The sequence below is a fragment of the Cyclopterus lumpus genome, chromosome 9 (genome assembly GCF_009769545.1).
Source record: "Cyclopterus lumpus isolate fCycLum1 chromosome 9, fCycLum1.pri, whole genome shotgun sequence".
NCBI lineage: Eukaryota > Metazoa > Chordata > Actinopteri > Perciformes > Cyclopteridae > Cyclopterus > Cyclopterus lumpus.
The window spans coordinates 15,538,607-15,559,078 of record NC_046974.1 but is presented as its reverse complement, the minus strand read 5'-3'; the positions used below and the strand labels follow the sequence as shown (position 1 = coordinate 15,559,078).

At 41.3% G+C, this 20,472-nt stretch overlaps 1 protein-coding gene across 1 annotated transcript in view; it reads left to right on the top strand.

The window, feature by feature from the left end:
- The window catches only part of adgrv1 (adhesion G protein-coupled receptor V1), a 99,738-nt gene that overhangs the window by 55,210 nt on the left and 24,056 nt on the right, over positions 1 to 20,472 (top strand). The window contains 6 exon segments of the mRNA XM_034540852.1: positions 518 to 690; positions 887 to 1,133; positions 1,264 to 1,403; positions 2,258 to 2,418; positions 2,622 to 2,722; positions 18,128 to 18,244. Coding sequence (XP_034396743.1) covers positions 518 to 690; positions 887 to 1,133; positions 1,264 to 1,403; positions 2,258 to 2,418; positions 2,622 to 2,722; positions 18,128 to 18,244 — 939 coding nt within the window.

Genomic DNA, 20,472 nt, shown 5'->3' with positions numbered 1-20,472 from the left:
AATGATAGAAACACTTAACACTTGTGAGTCAGTGTATTTGTTAGCTTCAGACAGACCTACACTTAAGGACATAAATCACCCCCTACTCTGGCAGATCTGAGGACCAGCTTGTCATCTGAAAAGGTCTCAGCCTTCAAATTACGCCTTCTCAGCCCCCAGACAAGAGGATAATCCACTGTAATTTCCTATTAAGGAGTGTACAAGCGAACGAGTTCCACAGCATTTGTGGGAGCACAAAGAGAGAGTAAGAGAAAGGAAGTAGACAATGTAAGAAAAGTGACATGGGACATTACATTAAGGCCTAAACCAATGAAAGTGACAGTGACAGCTCTGTCCGGAGGGGTGGAAAAGATAAATACAAGTGAGGATCACACATACAGATTATCAGAGCGATATACTTGCAAACAAGAGCAGAGCAAACCGTTCCTCAATACAATGTTGCTAACTTTCTCGATCCATCTCTCTCTCTCTCTCTCTCTCTCTCTCTCTCTATGTATCTCTGTTTCCCCTGAGCCAGGTGCTTGCAGAGGCAGAGAGGGCTCCTTTACAGGAAAGTAGCCGCAACTTGACTTACAACCTGCTGTGTGCCTTGGCCAATCCCAGCAGAGTCGACACCCGAGGCCTCAGCCACCTTGCTGAGGTGGCTGAGCGATTTGCATTCTCCCTCCTCACTCAAAGCCAGTGTGAGATGTGAGTGTGCCAGTTCAAAAAGAGTGGAGACTATAAGGGCAATATTACTATTTTAAGATGTTGAACATGTGTTGATTTTATCGGTAAACACTACCATACCGTGCACATCAAAATACCAAGACATTTCTTTTTAAATAACTGTTGCAAGGTTTTCATGCTTGGTATATAAATGTTTTTCTTTGTGTGATTTCTCCAGAAGGGGTACCATCCTGGAAACATGCCCCTACATGTCCATCTCTGCCTTCCAGTGGTATCCCACACAGATCAATGGACACAAATTCAGGGGCCGTAACGCAGACTTCTTCCAGCTGCCAGATACTCTGCTGGCGGTGCCGCCAGTCTCCACTGCTGACTGTGGCAACCTCAGCAAGATTCAGCTGACCGAGTTTAGAACTGAACACTGGTTTCTCGCCAATGATACAAACACTGCTCTCAATGGGAAGGTAAGGGAAGCGCACATATATTTCAATGTAATTTTTTCCTCAGCAGGTGGCAGTATGACTCCAGTATAAACTCATCGTAATTGTTTTGTTCTACAGCTGAACACTCTTCTCTTCTTCTGTTTATATCTAGGTATTCTCAGCCAGCCTCCAAGACAGAAGGTCACGACCTTTAGAAGATGGCAAAGAGGTGGTGTATCGTATCCACTCCCCTGGTCAGCAAGTCAAACCAGGCCGATCTCTGTGCCTTCTTTGGAACCAGACCACTGCAAGGTAATCCACAATAGACCCACCAGTAGAGATAAAGGCTCAGCCGTTCTAAAACAGCAAGTTATTCTAGTGTATGCCTATTAAAACTTTTAATTTGTTTGCTAATAGTTACTGATTAATCTCAACTATGCTGATATCTCTGACACTTTTACACACATTTATAACCATCTAAAGCTCTAAACCCGTGCTTACCCCTCTTTATCTTCTTCAAGCTTATTGGGTGAGTGAAACCGGTTCGCTAAGTGAAGGGCAAAAGTCCAAGTACAGCACAGTCTCTCAGTAAGGCCTATCTGTAGCCATGGGGGAAGTCACATCATTGTGTTTAATATCTGCACATTCAGTCTGCTACACGCTGAGTCCTCCCACTCAGTCGTCGCTTTGTTGAGGACATTCCTTGGGCATGCAATGGGACTTGGCAAGAACACTGATACAAGTTATGAATTGTCAGGTTTGGTTGGGCAGGAACAGCTACTTGGAAGATGCATTGCATAACAACAGATGAGATAAAGAGGCAAATAGTGGCGAGAGAAGCAACGTGTGCAGTAGTATGACATTCTTGCTGTTAATGAAAGGTCGAAATAGAAAATGTTAGAGAATGAGAACCGCTCACTCATTTCCTGTGCAAACGAATCCAGCACCAACTTGATTATCATGTTCTGGTTTGTCCCACAGCATCTTTGAAGGGTTTAAAGGTTTCGCCAAAACAACAGAGAGCAAATTGGACATACTCATATACATGATGATACTTCAGGTTCATTGCCTTGCCTTTGTTGTTTTCCTCACAGTTGTTTGGTTACACTTGTCTAACAGTAGTGTTACTTTCTTTCTTTTTCTGCATCCTCTCCTCTCTCCTCTAGCTGGTCATCAGATGGTCAATACTGCAGGGTTGTGAAAGAGAGTGGGAACTATGTGGAATGTGCCTGCTCCCACTTGTCTGTCTATATGGCCTACGCAGAGTTTTCTACTCTTGCATCCTACAACGACGCCTTCTATGCCTCGGGATTTATCTGCATCTCGGGTACAAAACACACTTTTCTTTTTCATATTGTTTTCCTGTGTTTTTTCTGTGTGACTGCGGCCAATTTGCGTTTCTCCTCAGCTTGGTCTCTGATGCATTTTGTCCATATTCCTCCCACATTGTTATAAATAGCCTCTGTTGATTAACATGACTCATTTGTTAATTTAACATTTTTGTTGGTTCCATGTCTTCTCCCTCTTCAGGTTTTGCATTGGCCATTATATCCCACGTGCTATGCTCCCGTTTCCCTATGTTTGCTGCCAAACTGCTCACTCACATGATGGTGAGCTGCCTTGGAACACAGGTAATACAATTATGTTCAGATTTGTGTTGTACTGAAGTACTTTACTAAAAAGGCTGATATGCGCACCAACACCCACAATTCACAGCTCATGAAAGCTGAGACATTCATACTCCCACACCATCTGCATTCGTTTTTTTGGCATTGTCATCTAATCCAATCTGCAGATTCTCTATATGGCCCTAAATGTAGATGGATAGGTAACCTTTGGAAATTGTTATAGAGGCATTCATCTCTCTATGCTATATGGATCAGTAGCTTACACACATTAACAGGGCTGTAATGTGTGTAGTGCAACACACACCTTCAGTTTCACACTGACAGAAACATAAAAAACATGTACATGTACTGCTTTATATTAGAATATTTTGAACCTTTACTGACTGCACACACACACACACACACACACAGTGCTTGCTGCCAACCCTTTTTGCTGGCCACTAGAAATGTCTCAGGTATTTTCTTGGAAATGTGCATAGACGTGAACACAACACACATCATCGAATGTCACTGGTTGCGTAGTTTGCGGGCCAGCGCGTCCTGACAACACAACCATGCCCCCCGCACCCTCGCCCATTAAAAACGCAAGCTGTCACATAAGCAATGAGCGAGATAGATATGTGGCTGCAGGTTAGTCTCTCAGCTGGTCCTGGCCATGTATGTGTGTGTATGTGTGCATGTGTGTGTGTGCCCGAGCGAGACTGCGGGACTGGTAATTTTCCACTGGTCCCCCCTCTCTTTGGTTGACAAACACGAGCCCCTACTAAAGCAGACTGTCGTTGGGGGCTAACCACCTTGGGCTCAACCTGTTTATGGCCCAGGCAGAGCCCCTGAACCTAAAAGGGTTTTGGATGGAAAATTCCGTCCTGTTCTGTTTCCTTGTTGGTACTGTACTGCATGTTACGGCCTTCTTCCTGGGATGCGCACGTGTCTGAGATTGTGCAATAGTTTATCAAATACATGGGTGCGTTTCTGTGGCCTTCTAGTCATGGCCAGTTGATGAAGACCTGGTTGAATTCCAGACAGTCAAACTAAAGGCCTAACTGGTATTATTAACCTGTACCATCTGAGTGGTCGTCTGTTACTGCTGGGAATATTTTGGAGATAATGATTGGCTCATAGACCAATGGACGCCATTGTCTTCACTTAAGTATGTACTTTGTCCACGATCTGAGATGGCTGGCTAGAAGAAATGTCCTTTTTATATAAATGCATGGGAGCTGTTTATCCAGTATTCTTTTTGGCAAACAAAGAAGTAGGTCAGTCAAGAAGACTGACTGGGCCGCACTGACTGGTTCACTCTTCAGAAAAATGTAAATATGCAAGCACAAAGTGTGCAGCGGACATAATTCTAAACCATGTGATTAAGTTGTCCTTATGATTCAATGTTATGTGTTGTGCTTCTGCAAATCACCTTCTTTGCAAAATGAACATTTTGTCACACATCCATTGTTTAAATAGGAAGTAGCTATATTTGAGAAACTACATCAATATTTAAGAAACAGTGTTGCTTACAGGTTCTGAATTTCCCATAAATCAATAATGATAGCAAACAAAATTAATGTTGCACTTGGGATAAAGAATATATTGTAACAGACACTTGTTAAAAGCATCACTGTAGAGATACATTTTTATTTTTGAGCGTGTTGTTGATGCATTTGGAGTTTGATATCTCCATTTTAGATAAAGTCTCTATCTATAAGGATTTATGTAGAACCAGAATCTCGGTAAAACAGAGTCTATAACTGTTGTACAGCACAACACGGTCAGTCAAGTGATATGTCATTAGCAGTTTAACGCTAAATCCTCTGTTGTAGTTGAACGTATGCACATTTTGTCTTTTTGAATTTGGGATGCATCCCAGCTTTATAATTACAGTTGACTGTAAGTCTTTGGAAATGATTAGTGATACATTTCTGTATTAAGAAGGCCAAAGAGCTTGCCTCTTTAATAAAAGAGATATAATTAGTGACAGACATGCCTCTTGAACTTGTGGCTCTCAGCCATGTTCGTGCCTCGCTATTGATTTGACTGTCAGGTCCAACCACCTCTGACTGAGAGGGCTCTCCATCTGGGGTGGCTGGGCAGTAATTAGTCACTGAGGCTGCCCTCTGTGGGGAGAAAATTAAAGCCGCCGGTTTGATTTATTCTCTCTGCAACAACTACAGTCAGCGAGAAAGAACTATAGTAATATCCCACCCATCTGTGAGAGTCTGAGTATTCAGATCAGGTGGATGGCACGGAGAAGGCCAAGGCGTGTGATTCAATTTATGGCAATTTATTTCATTAGTTTCTAGTTAGAAAATGGTAGTATGTTTGGCTGTTAAACCACAAACGGAAGAAAGGCCATTACAAGCAAGATTTAGATTGTTGAAGGTGTCGAAGGGTCAAACTGGTCTGGTTTTAGAATCAAGACACCCACAGTGAGCGTCAGACCTCCTACTGAGGGATAATAATGATTTTGTCCCATCCACCAACTCAAAGCAGAGTTCTCTCAGTGTAAACGGTAGTGGTTTTGTGTGTGTGTGTGTGTGTGTGTGTGTGTGTGTGTGTGTGTCACATCAGAGGTTGTGCAGTGACAGTCTCTGGCTCTGACCAGCAGTTTGTCCGCCCCTCAGCAAGACAACTGAAAATTGTCTGTCTAGAGTGGAAATTTACCCAGTGCATATGTACTATGTAAGTGAGCCTCACTTGGTTCTGTGTGTATGTTTGTTAATGTGCATTGGATTTTTAATATGTAAGTACACTCTATATATGTGCAAATTTACCTGCAAGTTTCCTTATTATTCCTTATTATTTCCATCCATTGAACAAATACATTGTGTAGTATGTGACAATTCATCTTGTGTTTCTAGAACATTGTGAATCCATCAATATAAATCTCATCACACAACTCTCTTCATTCTACAATAAACCATGCTTTTCTCCACAAATGTTTTCAGTTATCTTGCCGTCATCATGGTAAAGAAACTTTGAAACAGAGCAAAAACACCCAAAATCAGATGTTTTGATGTGGACTATAGTTGTGGCCCTAAATGCAATACAACCCCATTGTAAACTCATAAATCAGTATTCATGCAGCTTTGCTGTACCTTCAGTGGGCAGATCACTGCCGTCATAAGTCTGCATTAATTTGACCAAAACATAATCAATGACAATAGAGACAGCAAGGTCGCAAATGTGATGGATTAGAGACCTTTAAGACACAACAGATGGTCTCATATCTCTTTTCATTTGCATCTTCTCTTTTTCTCATTTTTCAGCTCCAAGTGCACTTCATCATCCTATTTTAATCATAGTTGTTTGCATCCTAAAAGTTAAGGAAGATAAAAAAAATGATTAACTTAGCGGTTTCCCCAGTAAGACCATGCCAAGCCTTTTGGATATTACTTCAGACAGTGTGGGTCCTACTGATTATGGTTTGGTTTCACTCAATAATTCCTTCATTCCTGTTTACTGAGCGGAAGCACGGAAACGATCTAATCGAAGCCCTGTTGAAGGATTGTCTGATTACTTAATAAAAGATCCCTGAAAAGTGTTTTATCTGCCAGGATTTATCATAACACCACCAATTGTTATCTTTCAACTACCATTGACAGGGTAGGTAATACAGGTGGTGAGTAATACTAGGTCATAATCCTAGAAGATGCTCTCAAACCATAAACTCAAGCCAGGTTAAGAATGTCTTCGAAACAACAACAACAGAAAACATTTAGCAGCACATTAACACAGAATTCAGAGAGCTTGATGGTGACTTCTGCTCAACTTCAGCATCAATCCACTTTAACGAAATCTCTTTTTCAACCCGAGAACGCAATGCGGCACTTTCTAAACCCTCGACCCTTCAGACTGCATTCACTCGGTTTTAGTAGGATTTAACATTCTGAACTTTACATCGCTCATAGTGGCTTGCTGCTATTTTAAAGATGTAGTGGAGCTATGTACCTCCCTCTTGTGTGTTTCGTTTTTCAAATAACTCTCATATTTCATATAAAATACTTCAGCCTGGTCAAAATCAGAATTGGATTTTGGAGAAGTGCGATTCCTTGAACACACATATTAAGGGAAAGGAAAATGTAATCTCTATCTTTGTTGCCGATGAAACACTATTTAATTTCTCATCCATTGTAATGAAACATCTCTCCACATCCCAGGCAGCCATTCCCACACACTAAGTGAAGTGCTTACCCCCCATGGTCCCAGTGCTTTATTCCAGTATCTAGGAGGTGTTTAGGTTACTCTTTGCTCTAGTTATAAAGGATTTCCTGTTAGCTCTGGGCCTGGATCCAGCATTCAGAAATCTGCGCCTCAATCCACAAATTCACACGCATGTATAAACACCAAATGCTATTCCCGCTTATACACCACCCACCACCGTCACTTCCAGTCTCTGAGCAGAACAAAGAAGCCGTCCTATTGTAATCCAAGACCTAACAATGTCCTTGGCTGCAGAACGTAAGCAAGTCTTTGTAAATTAAGTGAGTGACTGCTTTTCCTGAGGAAATGTATCTGTTTCCATCACAACCAATCAATCATTATATCAATAAACAGAGATTTGTTGTCCGTCTGTGTCTTCTTACTTCTCTGGTTAACGTCAGAGAATATATCTTATAATATTCTATACTTATTCCCACAAGTGTTTAAAGAGATAAAGTATACGGCATGTCCTTGATACGATTTTAATGCAATTTGAAGGTCTCTGCTATCAGAGAGCTTTCATGGAGTTAACACAAATTAAATATTCATGAATTAGGCTAGTAGGCTGGTGTGTGTGTGTGTGTGTTTGTGTGTGTGTGTGTGTGTGTGTGTGTGTGTGTGTGTGTGTAGACTGCCTCTTGGGAGACTCACATTACGCCCTACTGGCTGGCTTTCCGTACAACACTCACTGTTCACTGTGACCTTGTCTCTCTAGCTGATACTGTAAATACAGGCTAAACCGTACAAATAGCTAGTTTTTGCAAATTATCTTTTATGTCATCTTTTTCCTGTTTTACTTCCATCTATCTTTTCCCCCTCTCCTTTCCCCCTACTTGTATTTCATGAAATGATGAGTAATAGCCCGGTTTCTATTTTCTGTTTATTATTTGGGCTGCTGCTGGGCTTAGCCGGGTGCTGTGACATTACAAGCTGCACAAAGACTGTCTCACTCTGTCGCTCCCTCCCTCTCTCTGTCTGAAAGTTGCTAGGCACATCCTGCGTGACTCATCACTTGGGCCGAGGACATAGCAAACGTGTTGTCCCTAAACAGGTTACAGACACTTGACTAAGCCTACTCTACGAGACTCACCAAACATCTGGATGTCTATCAAGACCAAGTATAATAACATCATCAACAATGGAATGGCTGCTAGTCCCTAAAAGTAGCCTGTAGAATTTTTTTATAAACACTAGGGATGCAAAACCGAGCTGTGTATCCACTGGAGTGTTCAAACGTTAGTCTTACCTGTCCTTACTATTTAGTAGGTGTAACACACTTGTACTCACATATAATATTGTGCTAATGTGGGCTATATTTTTCAGTCTAGTGCAGGTGTTCTTGGTAAACTATCGAGCAACAATACGAATCAAGTTAGCAGTTTTTGTTTTGTCTGCCTGTCACTTGTCTGCACCTGTGACAACTTACCTTTCGCTAACCCCCGCCCCAGATTCTACTCCATCTAGCTTTCGGAGCTCCCATGGAGCTTGTGACACTGTCCCTAACTGCACTCTTTGACTGTAATTGTTGGGCCATTTCAGAGAGAAGCTGACAGAACGATATACATTATGAAACGATTGCATGAGAGTCTATGGAGTACACCCTCATAACGCTATGATTACCCCGCCTGCATACGAGGAGCGGGATTTAGCGAAGGGTCAATTGATTTGCTAAAATCTGCAATGTTGGATTTATGGTATTTGTTTTTATTACGATAACAACGTGCTGCAGCAGACTCTGCCCTTTCTGGACTCTGGAAGTTACACTCTCACTTTTTTCTAAATGCGTGTTGTCCTAACAGCTGGTGACTCTTGTAACACTTCCATGAACTTTCCTCTATTTCCAGAAAAAGCACAGTAAACAGCGACGGGAGGCCACAGTAGCCATTCTGCTTCATCAGGGCAGACGAGACAGCACACATTCTTAAAGCTGTCTATAGGGACGCTATGTTTGAGGTGATGGGATATTCTGATAAAACACACCTTAAGACATAAACATGGATATCCAGCTGCAGTGTGAATTAGGTTACTTTTATATGAAATGTGTTTCTAAGGCTCACCATACACTTACAGAATCTCGGAATTAACTAAATCTATATCTAAACAGACTACTTCCCTTGAGCTGTAAAACATTGACTTCCCCTTCATTACCGGCTTCAGTGGATAACGATAATACAATCAGCAGATAAATATCTGGGCGTAAAATCACTTTTGTATCATCTATCACTTGCTGGCATCCCTATAATCTTATTGTATTACGATTATTTATTATTGAATACAAAATGTAAGACCACAGGGTAGTAAATGTACTGGCATACAGATAGATACTTGTTTAAAATGTAACATCAGTCATTCACCTGATTCAGTGGATTGATACAGTTTGCCACCAAGGACGACTTCGAACAGGCTGTTTCCACAGTGAATGATAAACAAAGTGCGAGCCAGCGATTGTCTAAATCCCCAGTATCCCTCTCTATTTTTGGAGTTTCACAATTTGTCTGGTAAGACCTGTGTGTCGAGTGGAGTGAACCTTGGCTGTTTACAGAAGTAAAAATATGGTTTACCCTGAAACTGTTGAGGTCAGTGATGTTTGCACTAGTTTTCTAGGTTAGGTTAATTTGACCAGGATGTTCCCCAGTTGTAATATATAACACAGCATATTTACATTACTGCTGTCTCTTTTTACCCAGTGTGTTCAGATGATATTTATATTGACGTGAAGTAATTATTTGTGAAGATGTTGGAATCTCACTAAATCCATGGGATGTTTTCTCGTGCCTGGCAAACTGCAACAGAGAGAGTTGAGCAAGCTCTGTGACGTCAGCTCAGTGGCCTGAAATAGAAAATGCAAGTCGCCGAACTTCCTCACAGAATGTTGAATGGAGGAAGGAAATGGCTAATGGTAATCAAGTATAACTGTATCTATCATAAGGTCTTTTGTTGTTGGCTTATCAGCAGATTGTAATCAGCCTACTTTGTCAGTTTGTTTTTTGCCTGGTTTGAATCTGGAATCTCTTTTACCCCGAGGATCATTTAATAATTGGTTGCTGATTGCAAGTGCATTAGCTCACAAACGAAACATCTTAGCAACAAAAAAACATTATAGACAAGGCAAACACACAGATGAACAGCATATTCATGTGAATACACACACATACATGCACACAAAAATATTGTTCACAATATTCTCAGGAAAACAGGGCCGGCTCCACAATGTCATAGTTGTGAAACGCATCCAAATGCGTTAATGAAAGCACAAATATACATAAGCATGTGCAGATGGCATATGTGCACATGCATGCCCACTCATTGAACCCACTCTACGCTATGCACACACAGACACACACACACAGCATCACAAACGCAGCCCAAGCCTTTAGCTCTCTCAGTCACTTTGACCTGTAGGGGTCCCTGTGGCTCCACAGCCAAAACCAAGTTCAACAACAGATGTGAATGAAGTATCAAGGACTCCCCTGAGCTCTTCTTCTTTGTATGACTCGTCCTTTTTGAGGAAGACATCGCTGTGTTGATATCCAGAAGGAAATGGTTTGAGTCAAATCCGACAACGTTCTTTGAACGAGTTCAACTGTAGAGATGTTTATGCTGTAAACACTGTTCCCCTGTAGTAAACAGAACAGTCAATAAGTTCTCTAGTGCAGATTATTCAGAGTAGTTTGATACAAATTGTAAAACAGTTAAATTACAACTGTAAGATTGAGCTTTTGTAGCAATCTGCTAATTTAGTCTAGGTTGGGCCATCGCAGCCATTACACAGTGCATGATAGTACAGCCGTGGCTCTGATTAAGTCTAAATTACAGTGATTAACAAAATGCACAGTGTGTAGTGGGTTCTTGGGCAGGAGCAGCATGAATGGAGCATGCAGTATTTAACTTGATCGGACTTTTCACAAATTGATTAGCCACCAATTGAGAGACGCTGAGCTGCTCCAGATCAGCCAATTTGCACAGAAGGGATCTCTCCTCGATCAATGGCATGTTGGACAGCAGTGGATGAGGCTGCTTTATTGGGTCTGTGTTAGCTTCTATAGGCGTTCAGATCAATATGATTCGTCCCTCTTGATGAGCTGGAAGTGGTGCAACACATCACCATAGTGAAAGTCTAGCATATGATGTAACTCACATGGCACTGTCATGATCATATCAACATACATATCTTAGAAAAAAAAGAAATATATCATCTAGACCACCACCCCCGTGCCATGACGTTGTGTGCATCTTATTGACACTAAAAAGGCATTGCAAGTATTTCACATCTGTGAAAATAACAGAAAATTTGTAGTCGTTAGGGTGGTGCACACCCGCGTCATATCTGCACTAACGCACACATAGGTATCTGATAGAGCAAAGTAGACCCATCGAGTGTGTATGTTGAGGAAGCTGACCTTGAGCAGCTGGCTACAGTGTTTTTATAGCTGTAGCTTGTCTCGTGCCTCGCGGCCCAAAGAGTTCTCTGTCTGGCCTCCAAACTTGTTCACACCAGATGTTGAGGAAGGAAATTCAAGCCGCTCCTTGAAAGGAGCCCCGCTGTGATCGAAAGCAGCTGCAGGTTTCCAGGAGCAGACACTCTTTGACTGAAATGCGAATGGGAGAAAAGGGAGAAGGTTCTGCTGGAATGAAGCTACCTGTTGGTGGTACTGCTGAGATTGTGTATGGGTGAGTTAGCATGAGCATTGGTGAGATCCAGCAACAGCAAAATTATATTACAGGGGTAGGGTTGTAGCAGTATGAGACTTTCACAGTCCGATAACTATCAGAATATATCACAGTTTCACACTCTTGTAGTACATCATATTATTATTATTAATGTTATTAGGGCTTTTGATTATTGTTCCAGATGCGCACAGACATTATAACTGTATGACAGTGTGTAAGTTCATACAGATGCAGTGTTGTGGTTGTTTGAATGTGAAACAGACTGAAGGGGAGTGGTTGTTTATTTGCCAACAGCTGGCTCGGCAAGTAATCCTCAGCCTGAGGTTCAACCCAAAACACCTGTGAACTTTACTTCTACACTCTGACCTTAAGCAACCGTACATGGGGTTAAAAACACACTTGAGGTAGCTGTTCTCTGCACAGTACGTTGAATTGTACATTGAGGCTCAAAATGTTGAAAATATAGCAAACATGTCTCTGTGAGAGATTAAAATATCATCTCAGAGATGATGCAGCGGCTCACACAGGCGTATTTTAAATTTTAACAACCTAATACGTCTTGTTAGCAAACGTGTAATCTCCTTATTTATCTCTCCTCCTTCTCCACACACAATGGTCCACTAACCCACCTATCGGCCATCCCCATGTGACCTTCTTCTTGCCACCAGCTGTCCTGTGTGCCTCAGCACATCAATAACACACACACTTCAGCTGAGAGGAAGGTGGCACATGAGGAGACTGATGATGCTTGCACATACTTGATAGTGTAAGGCAAGAAAAAAATGATATTGAATGGCACCGCAATGAATGCCAGTAACATAATTCAATTTAAAGCACCCATGATTGTACTTTACTCATAAATATGTAATTTTACATATTTAAGATGCCTTTGCTTCTGTAAGATTACAAGATTAGTGTGAATTGATCAGCTTTGAAAGAGGAGAGATGGTGTAATTGATTGTTAAAAGGACTGAAGTTGCTTTCTGTAATGGGAAGACAATGCTTCCGTGAGAAAATAATAAAGGGAATGAGGGTTGAACAATATCATATTTCTCTTTCTGCCTTTCTTTTACTTTATCTCTTTCTGAACAAAGGCATAAGAGGAAACACCCAGAGTGCAGGCTGAGGCTGGAACCAGCTAGATCAGACCGGTAGCTGTTAGAGAGAAGGGGGAGGTGAAGGAGAAGGGAGAGGGAGGAGGAGGAGCAGGAGGAGGAGGGGGGGAGGGAGGGGAGATGAGATGAGATGAAGAGTAGAGCAGAGAATGGAGAGTTGGGGGTAGAGGCAAAGGATGGGATAACAGAGGCTGGAGGAGGGGAGAGGTGGAGGTTAAGTGTTTTGGACACAAGTCTAGATGGATAGTCTGGCAGACAGACAGCTAAGGCCCCATTCCCTCAGTGATGTAATGCATCAGGCAGGGGCTATTTTTAGCCACACTGATACACTTAGCTACCTTAGCATCAGCACACAGAACCATTGATCAGCAGAAAAACTCAATTGGAGGATGAGAGCTGCAACCAGCAGCAGCGCAGAGTAGCTGCACCAAAAAAATGATGTTTCCTGTGTGCAGTTTGTTTTTGTAGCATTTCTCTGGAATCTCTGGTTTGGCTTTGTAGCTATTTGATATGGGTAACGTCATTTAGTTTTTTAAGTCTCTTTAGTTTTCTTAGGCCATTCGGCATTATACTAGACAGCTTCTTTATCATTTACCCCTACTGAGCTTAGGTTGGGAAACAAGCATTTTCAGACCTGCTTATCATATCAAATTGAGGTTAAATCGTTTGAAGATAAGTAGAATCATTCCTAAGGCAGCAGTAGATCCAAAACAACAACGGCAAATTGACTCCTACTCCTCTGGGTGCTTCAGCGGCACAAAACAAAGGGGAGGAGGGGAACTCTCTGATTGGATATTAAGCTTAGGAGATGCACCAATAGTTCAGGCTTACAGTCTTGGGCCTAATGACAAGTCCACAAAAACAATAGAAAAAGCTGCTTTGTTTTCTACTTTGTTATATGTATTCTAAATACTGTCTCCTGCAGTAACTCTCTCCCTCTTATTTGCTCTTTGGCAGTTTCCTAGATGGACACATTCACATGCGCGTCAGATAGCGACATGCTATATCATTTGTGTACAATGGGGTTATAAATTAATTGCATTCAGGATTATGTGCGTGAGCTTTAGTGGCCCAGACAGCTTGACTCCGTGTGTCTTACACAAAAGAGTAGGAGGCCCTGGGGCAAAGCACAGAGCAGAAGATAAGGCTCTGATAAGCTCCACATCCGCACCTGTCACCACCCTACTAACCTATCCCTGTAGTAGGTCATCATTACTATAATGCGGACATGAACCTGTATTATTTTACTATGGACTGAACAATGACCACATGTGAAACTGTGACTCCATTTCTATTTAGCTAATATCAGCCAACGGGCCTCCACAAAGGCCATATCCATATAAATCCCAGCCCTGTTAAATAAATTGCTGCTGACTTTAGATTCCTTTCAAAACCACAGAGCTTGACCGTAACACAGGTTTTTGGCTTAAATCATTCAATTCAATTCAATTCAATTCAGTTTATTTTGTATCGCCCAATATCACAAATTACAAATTTGCCTCAGAGGGCTTTACAATCTGTACACATACGACATCCCTGTCCCAGGACCTCACATCAAATCAGGAAAAACTCCCCAAAAATAACCTTTGACAGGGAAAAAAGGGAAGAAACCTTCAGGAGAGCAACAGAGGAGGATCCCTCTCCCCGGATGGACAGATGCAATAGATATCATGTGTATAGATTGCTGTCTTGTCTCTTTGTGTGTGTTTAGTGTTAGTCATGCAGTTTGTTTGTGTATAATTAGTATAATTAGCTGGAGGGAGCGAGGTTACCTCCTCCATCTCACAGCCCATATCTCACACTAGTTTCAAAATAGAAATGGTCTTCCCTGGTGTAGTTTCATTAACAGGTTCCAGTTTAGTTCCAGTTTTCCAGCCCTCTGAGGAAAATTTGTAATTTGTGATATTTGGCTATACAACATAAACTGAATTGAATTGAATTTATGCCATGCTCAGATTACAGGAAGTTTGGGGTGTTATCTTCCTCCAAAATTTGGTCGAGGGCCTCATTTGGTATTGAAGTTGATTGACGGTTCTTCGAGAGCTTCCGTGGAGTTTTCTATCCCTAAACTCACCTCCATTTCTTAAAAAAATATTTTCGCAAAGCATAGTAAAGTTAGATATGAATGCCAATGTGTTTCTGCCTTGCTACACACCATATAAAATAATAAACAAGCCTCTCCTCACATAAAAGAAAAAAAGCCATATAGCAGTTTAAAATAACTTTGTGATGTTAACAGTTTGATGCCCTGCTATTTAAACAATATGACGGGGAGCGTGATAAACTAGCCAGACTGTTCTTATAGCGGCGACAATAGAGTATTATGTAATAGGTACAAAAAGATATATCACGTTCCTGTAATAGTCTGTGTGTGTGTACCTGCGGGGGTGGATACTTATTTCAGGGCCTTATGGAAAGGCAGATAACGATCAGCTTTATTCAAATAAAACTTTATGAAGTCTGCCATATTACCTGTTGACTCACCCAAACTGATTCACCATACGCTATATAAATTCAATGCATTATTATTATTATTATTATTATTATACCTGTTTTCTATCTTTGCCCTGAGCCAGGTAGTTCATATCCCAGCTCCATTGAGGGCACAAACACAGAAATGTGCACATGCACAACATGTGGGTGGCAGCCACTTGTTAGAGAGTCCGTCCACACGACTGAACACAAGCACTCTTTTAAACCATTCGTTCACCTTTCCATACAAGGTCATTTCTCTCTACCTGTTATGTCATTGTTTCACCACAGGTCAGCAGTTTCACTGGTTCATTAGGTATTCCTGTTATATGGGTTTGTCACAGAAGGCTGCAGTACATTTGGGTGCCATGTTGAGACCCAGACTTGTGTTTCAGTATTTACAATGCTGTTGCATATGTTGGACGTACAGCCGAATATCATTTAAATCATTTAAATCAATCATGATCATTAAAAAGAGTTGAGCAGAGACAAAGTGATTGGCAGGGATTGTTAGTTGCCCCTAATACACCCACTGATATTGTATCCCACTTCAATTTCATGTGTGTTCTTGGTGCACACAGCCACAGAAATGCATTTGTCCCCCCCCCCCCCCTCCCCCTTTGTGTATGCCGCACTTGACTGTGCCATACTGCATGTTTGCTTATGTGTCTAGCGTCCTGCAGTTTATATATAGCATTTCTCGTTTCCCCATTGTATTGCTTTTGAGAATAGATGGTGTGTCATACTTTGCCTTTGGCCAAATGAGGCTAACTTGCTGCCAAAAATACACAACCTGGCTACATAATCTTCGTTCCCATAAACTTCCTAAACAGCTTCCCCACTCAGGCACGATTCCAGGCAGCTCAGGCATGAGTTTCCTTCCTGTGCCATCCCTCCCACTCACAACCTGCAGGGTGTGAAAACTGACTCATGATTCTTTTCTTTCTGTTTTTTTTTAAAGGCTCTGACTTTTCCCTTTACACAACAGGAGGATGCAGACAGGGTTAGTAAGAGCTGGAAAATCCAGGAATGGTTCTTTAGGGATTTTCCAATGGGGTTTCTTCATGTAAGAAAGTAGGAGAGAGGAAAAAGCTACCTACAAAGAGGAAGAGAAAAACAAAGAAAACACGACACCACGATGGCTTTACGCTGCATCGAGAACAAGCGTGATCGCCCATTATAGTATCAGCCAAAGGGATCCCACTTAATATTATTCTTTTTTAAAAAATAATATACACTTTTATTGATCCCACAGTGGGGAAATTCTTCTCTGCATTTAGCCCATTTTTAGTAATTAAGGAGCAGTGGGCTGCAGTGAAGCGCCCGGGGAGTAACTGGGGTTCAGTGTCTTGCTCAAGGACACTTCGACATGCACCTATGGGGAAAGCGGGGATCGAACCGGTACCTTGTGGTTGTGGGACGACCACTCATCCCCATGAGCTACAGCCGACTACAATTTGGAGTAACCTCAACACAAAACAAGTCAAACAAATATAGGCCGAGTATATATAAGTTCCTTTAAAACACACACCCAACATCAACTCAAACCTCCACAGTCCCTCATAAAAAAATAGTTGTCTGCTATTTTCTTGATTTTATTAGTTGTACCTTTTTATGATTCTTTTTATTTATCTCATCATTACTTGCTACTTTGGCAATATTGTCCTCATTACGCAATATTGTCCTCAATACTTTTCATGTCAATAAAGCATTTTATTTAATTGAAATTGTGTGGAAAACAGGTAACGTCACGCCTCACAATATCTATTTACCTGGTTACTATAATGACTGTGTATCTAAGCAACTTAGCCAAAACCAAAGGGTGCTGCCAACAGAATACATTAGCTTGTTTTGGATGTATAAAGAGCTCACCTTGTCTGTCTTCAGAACCATTCGCATGGCTTTGTTGAGTCCAATCAAATGACAGTTGATGTTACAGAGATAATTACTGTATCGTACGTGGGTAATAATAGTCTGTTAACATGCTGCTCGAGAATCCTAACAAAATGTAGTCTTGGTTTTAACCTGAAACTTGCTGCGTGGTGCGTGTCATTAATTTAATCCAAGGGACATTATTATTAATAATAATAATAATTTATTTAATAATTGTATTATTCTCCCCACATCCCTCAGCTCCTACTCTCTTCCACTCACCTTCTTTATGGTCCATGGTATTGGCATCAGGCCGACAGGCTGCAGGTTATGTAACAATCGCCCGGCTGTGTTGGCACTACATTCAGTACAAGAGGTTAATGAAGCTCTCTGATGGACAGAAGAGAAGTATTTTCTGCTGCCCTCATGGGTTTTCCTCATTGTGCTGCCTCCAATGTCAGAAATTTAATTTTGGCCGCCTCCAAAACATCTCTGACTTTCTTTCATGCTCTCTCTGTCTCTCTCTCTCTCTCTTTCTCTCTCACACACACACACACACACACATACACACACACACACACACACACACACACACACACACACACTGACCACACGCTGTTTTTTTTCTGCAATGCCCTTTATTTCGTTATTTGGAGAGGAGTCACCCCCACAAATGTGTATACATATTTGTGCGTGTGGGATGATAGGAGAGAAGCATATTTATCAGTGTTGTTGTTGTTGTGGTTTTTTTTGCTTCCGCCTCCATAGCTTGCTGCATGGTGATGTAACAGGTCTGCAGGATAGGATGTCTCTCTTTGGGAGGAGGGCGATCTGAATTCTGCTGTCTCCTTTACAAAGCTATAGAATGTAAAACAAGCAATACATTGCTATTGCAGTTTGACCTGCTGGCACTACAAGGAGTACTGCACCTGTGTTTGCAAGTGTGCTAGGTAGTCATACAGAATGTCACTATGTCCCCTAAACGGAGCCAATGTGGTGCATTCAGCCATTTCCATTAAAACTTGCTGGTTCATAGGCTCATTTACACACAATGTGTTTTCTTTCTTCTGTTTCTCTACAGATCTGTTTCCTGGTGTCAGCTTTCCGTGGCCGAATGTTTTCAGAGGACAGCTGTGCCGCTCTGGCGCTCTTCTCTCACTATTTCCACCTCAGTCAGTTCTTCTGGATGCTCATACAGGTAACAGCAGGTTAACAATAATTAAACCTACATGTGTGTACATAAAGATGATCACTTACATTTAATGTCTATACAGTCATGGCCACCAACAGTAGATATACCCCAAGGATACATCAATGTTACTGTAATTGTTGCCATGCAGCTAGAATATAGGTGGTATGTTATTTTCCTCATATAAGCAGAGATATTTGCAATCTCTATTCTTTTACTTGGATAAAGAGCTGAGGTTTGGAGGCTCTTTCGCTCTGCTTCATTGCCATGTAAAAATGTTTCTGTCTAATCTGTAAGGCAAACCTCAGCAATGATGTCTATTCACTCGGCCTTCAACTAGACACGTGTTGGGCTGTAACTCAAGAAAGTCAATAAAGTCAGTCTATTCTTTCAAATGTATTTCTTATTGAAGGGCACCTGTAAGTCAAATCTCATTTAATTATCCTCCTCATTTTCCTCAAGACTTAAAATAAACAGAGTTCCCATTCTTTCTTTTGTTCCTTATGTAAAGCATTTGTTTTTTTACGTAATAACTAGTGAAACTTCATTCCTCCACCATGCAGGCTTAGGCAGGTTTTGATTAGGGGGTTAGATGGAGGTACCGGACTACTGCATGGCATGAGCTTTGGCCCTAGACTGGTACCACTTGGTAACACCTCACCCCAGCAGCTCCTAACCCCCTTCTGTATGACCATCTGCCCTCTATTTATTTTGTGTGACATAACTGCTGAGAACAAAGCCTGGCAAGCTATGTCCCAATTTGCAGTTTAACATGCACACATTATAAAAAATCTCCCTGAAAAAAAGTATGATTTTTAGCTGTCAATGTACACCATGCCTGAGACCATTTTAATCCTTCAGAGATAATATAGATTACTTGTGACCTACTGATAGGACCGCAGTACTTCATTAGGCCCTACAAAGAGGAACTTTGACCCAGGGATAGGTCTTTTTCCTCAACTGATCTTTTTCCAAACAAAATCATTGACTTTATTCAAATAATTCCCTGTTGATTTGTTTAGGCTTTAAAACGTAAACGTGCTTGTTAAACAGATTTGATAAATGTTCCATAAACCACAAGGAATCTTCCTTATGGTTTATGGAACATTCTCTTGCTGTTTTCCTTTGCTTCTCAATGTTTGAGAACGAGTTTGGACTGTAAGTGAACATAATCATTGTTTATGTAGTGGATTTACTCTCTCGTGGCACATATGTTATTATTGGTGAAGTATTATGAGATTAGCCCTTATTCACATCAGAAGGTTCACCAGATGACCTGTGAGATATATTAACGGATAAAGGCTCAGACCGACGGCTTGTTAGAGTTAGAATTTGGATGACGAGAATTGGCAGTAAGATGAAATGGGTTTTGATGTTAAGAAAAACAGGTTTGCACACACATGGTAGTAGTTAGTATGGTGGTAGAGTTTATATAATCTAGTGGAGAAAACATGAACTATGATTCACCCCAGAAGGAGTTTAAAAATTCCCTTTGGATTTTTTTTTTTTCACTCACTCCCTCATACTTTTTCTTAAATTGCCCTTGTTCTTTAACACCCCTACCAAAAACACCCCTACCAAAAACGACGCTGGACATTTCCTTATTGTCGGCAACTATAGCAGCTGACAATGAAAATATTACTGCCACTCTGATTGATGTTAACTTTAAAACCTTTTCGGTCCTCACGATATCTCAGTATCGACCCCACCGATGTCTCACAGCTCATTTTTCCCCTCCTATCAGGTAGATGCTTTCAGCTAAGTAGCTGATATTAATGGGCGCCATCAACCCACCTCAGACCATGTAGAAGACTTCAAATCAATAACTGCACTGCACTACGTGTGTGTGTGTGTGTGTGTGTGTCTGTGTGTGAAAATTGCATGACCAATAGTTGGTCAGAGGAATACGCTTTGGCATAATGCCATAAAACAGCCAATAACTGAATCACTATCCAGACCAGCTTTTTCATGACTGCAGAGGCTTGCAGAGGCAACCTCAGCTTTCTGAGAAACGGTATGATATTACATAACAATACTTTACAGCTCGCTCAGCCTGGAAATACCTGCTAAAGTGGTAGTACTGGACTACAGTGTATTTCTACCCTGTTTTACTGTACTGTGACAATTTCACTGATTAGTAGTCAGACGATACCTTCCAGTGTTCTGCGAGAAGACACATATATTTGATTGTGATAATGGTTGGGTAAGTGGCCATCAGCCAGTCACTCAACCAGTCA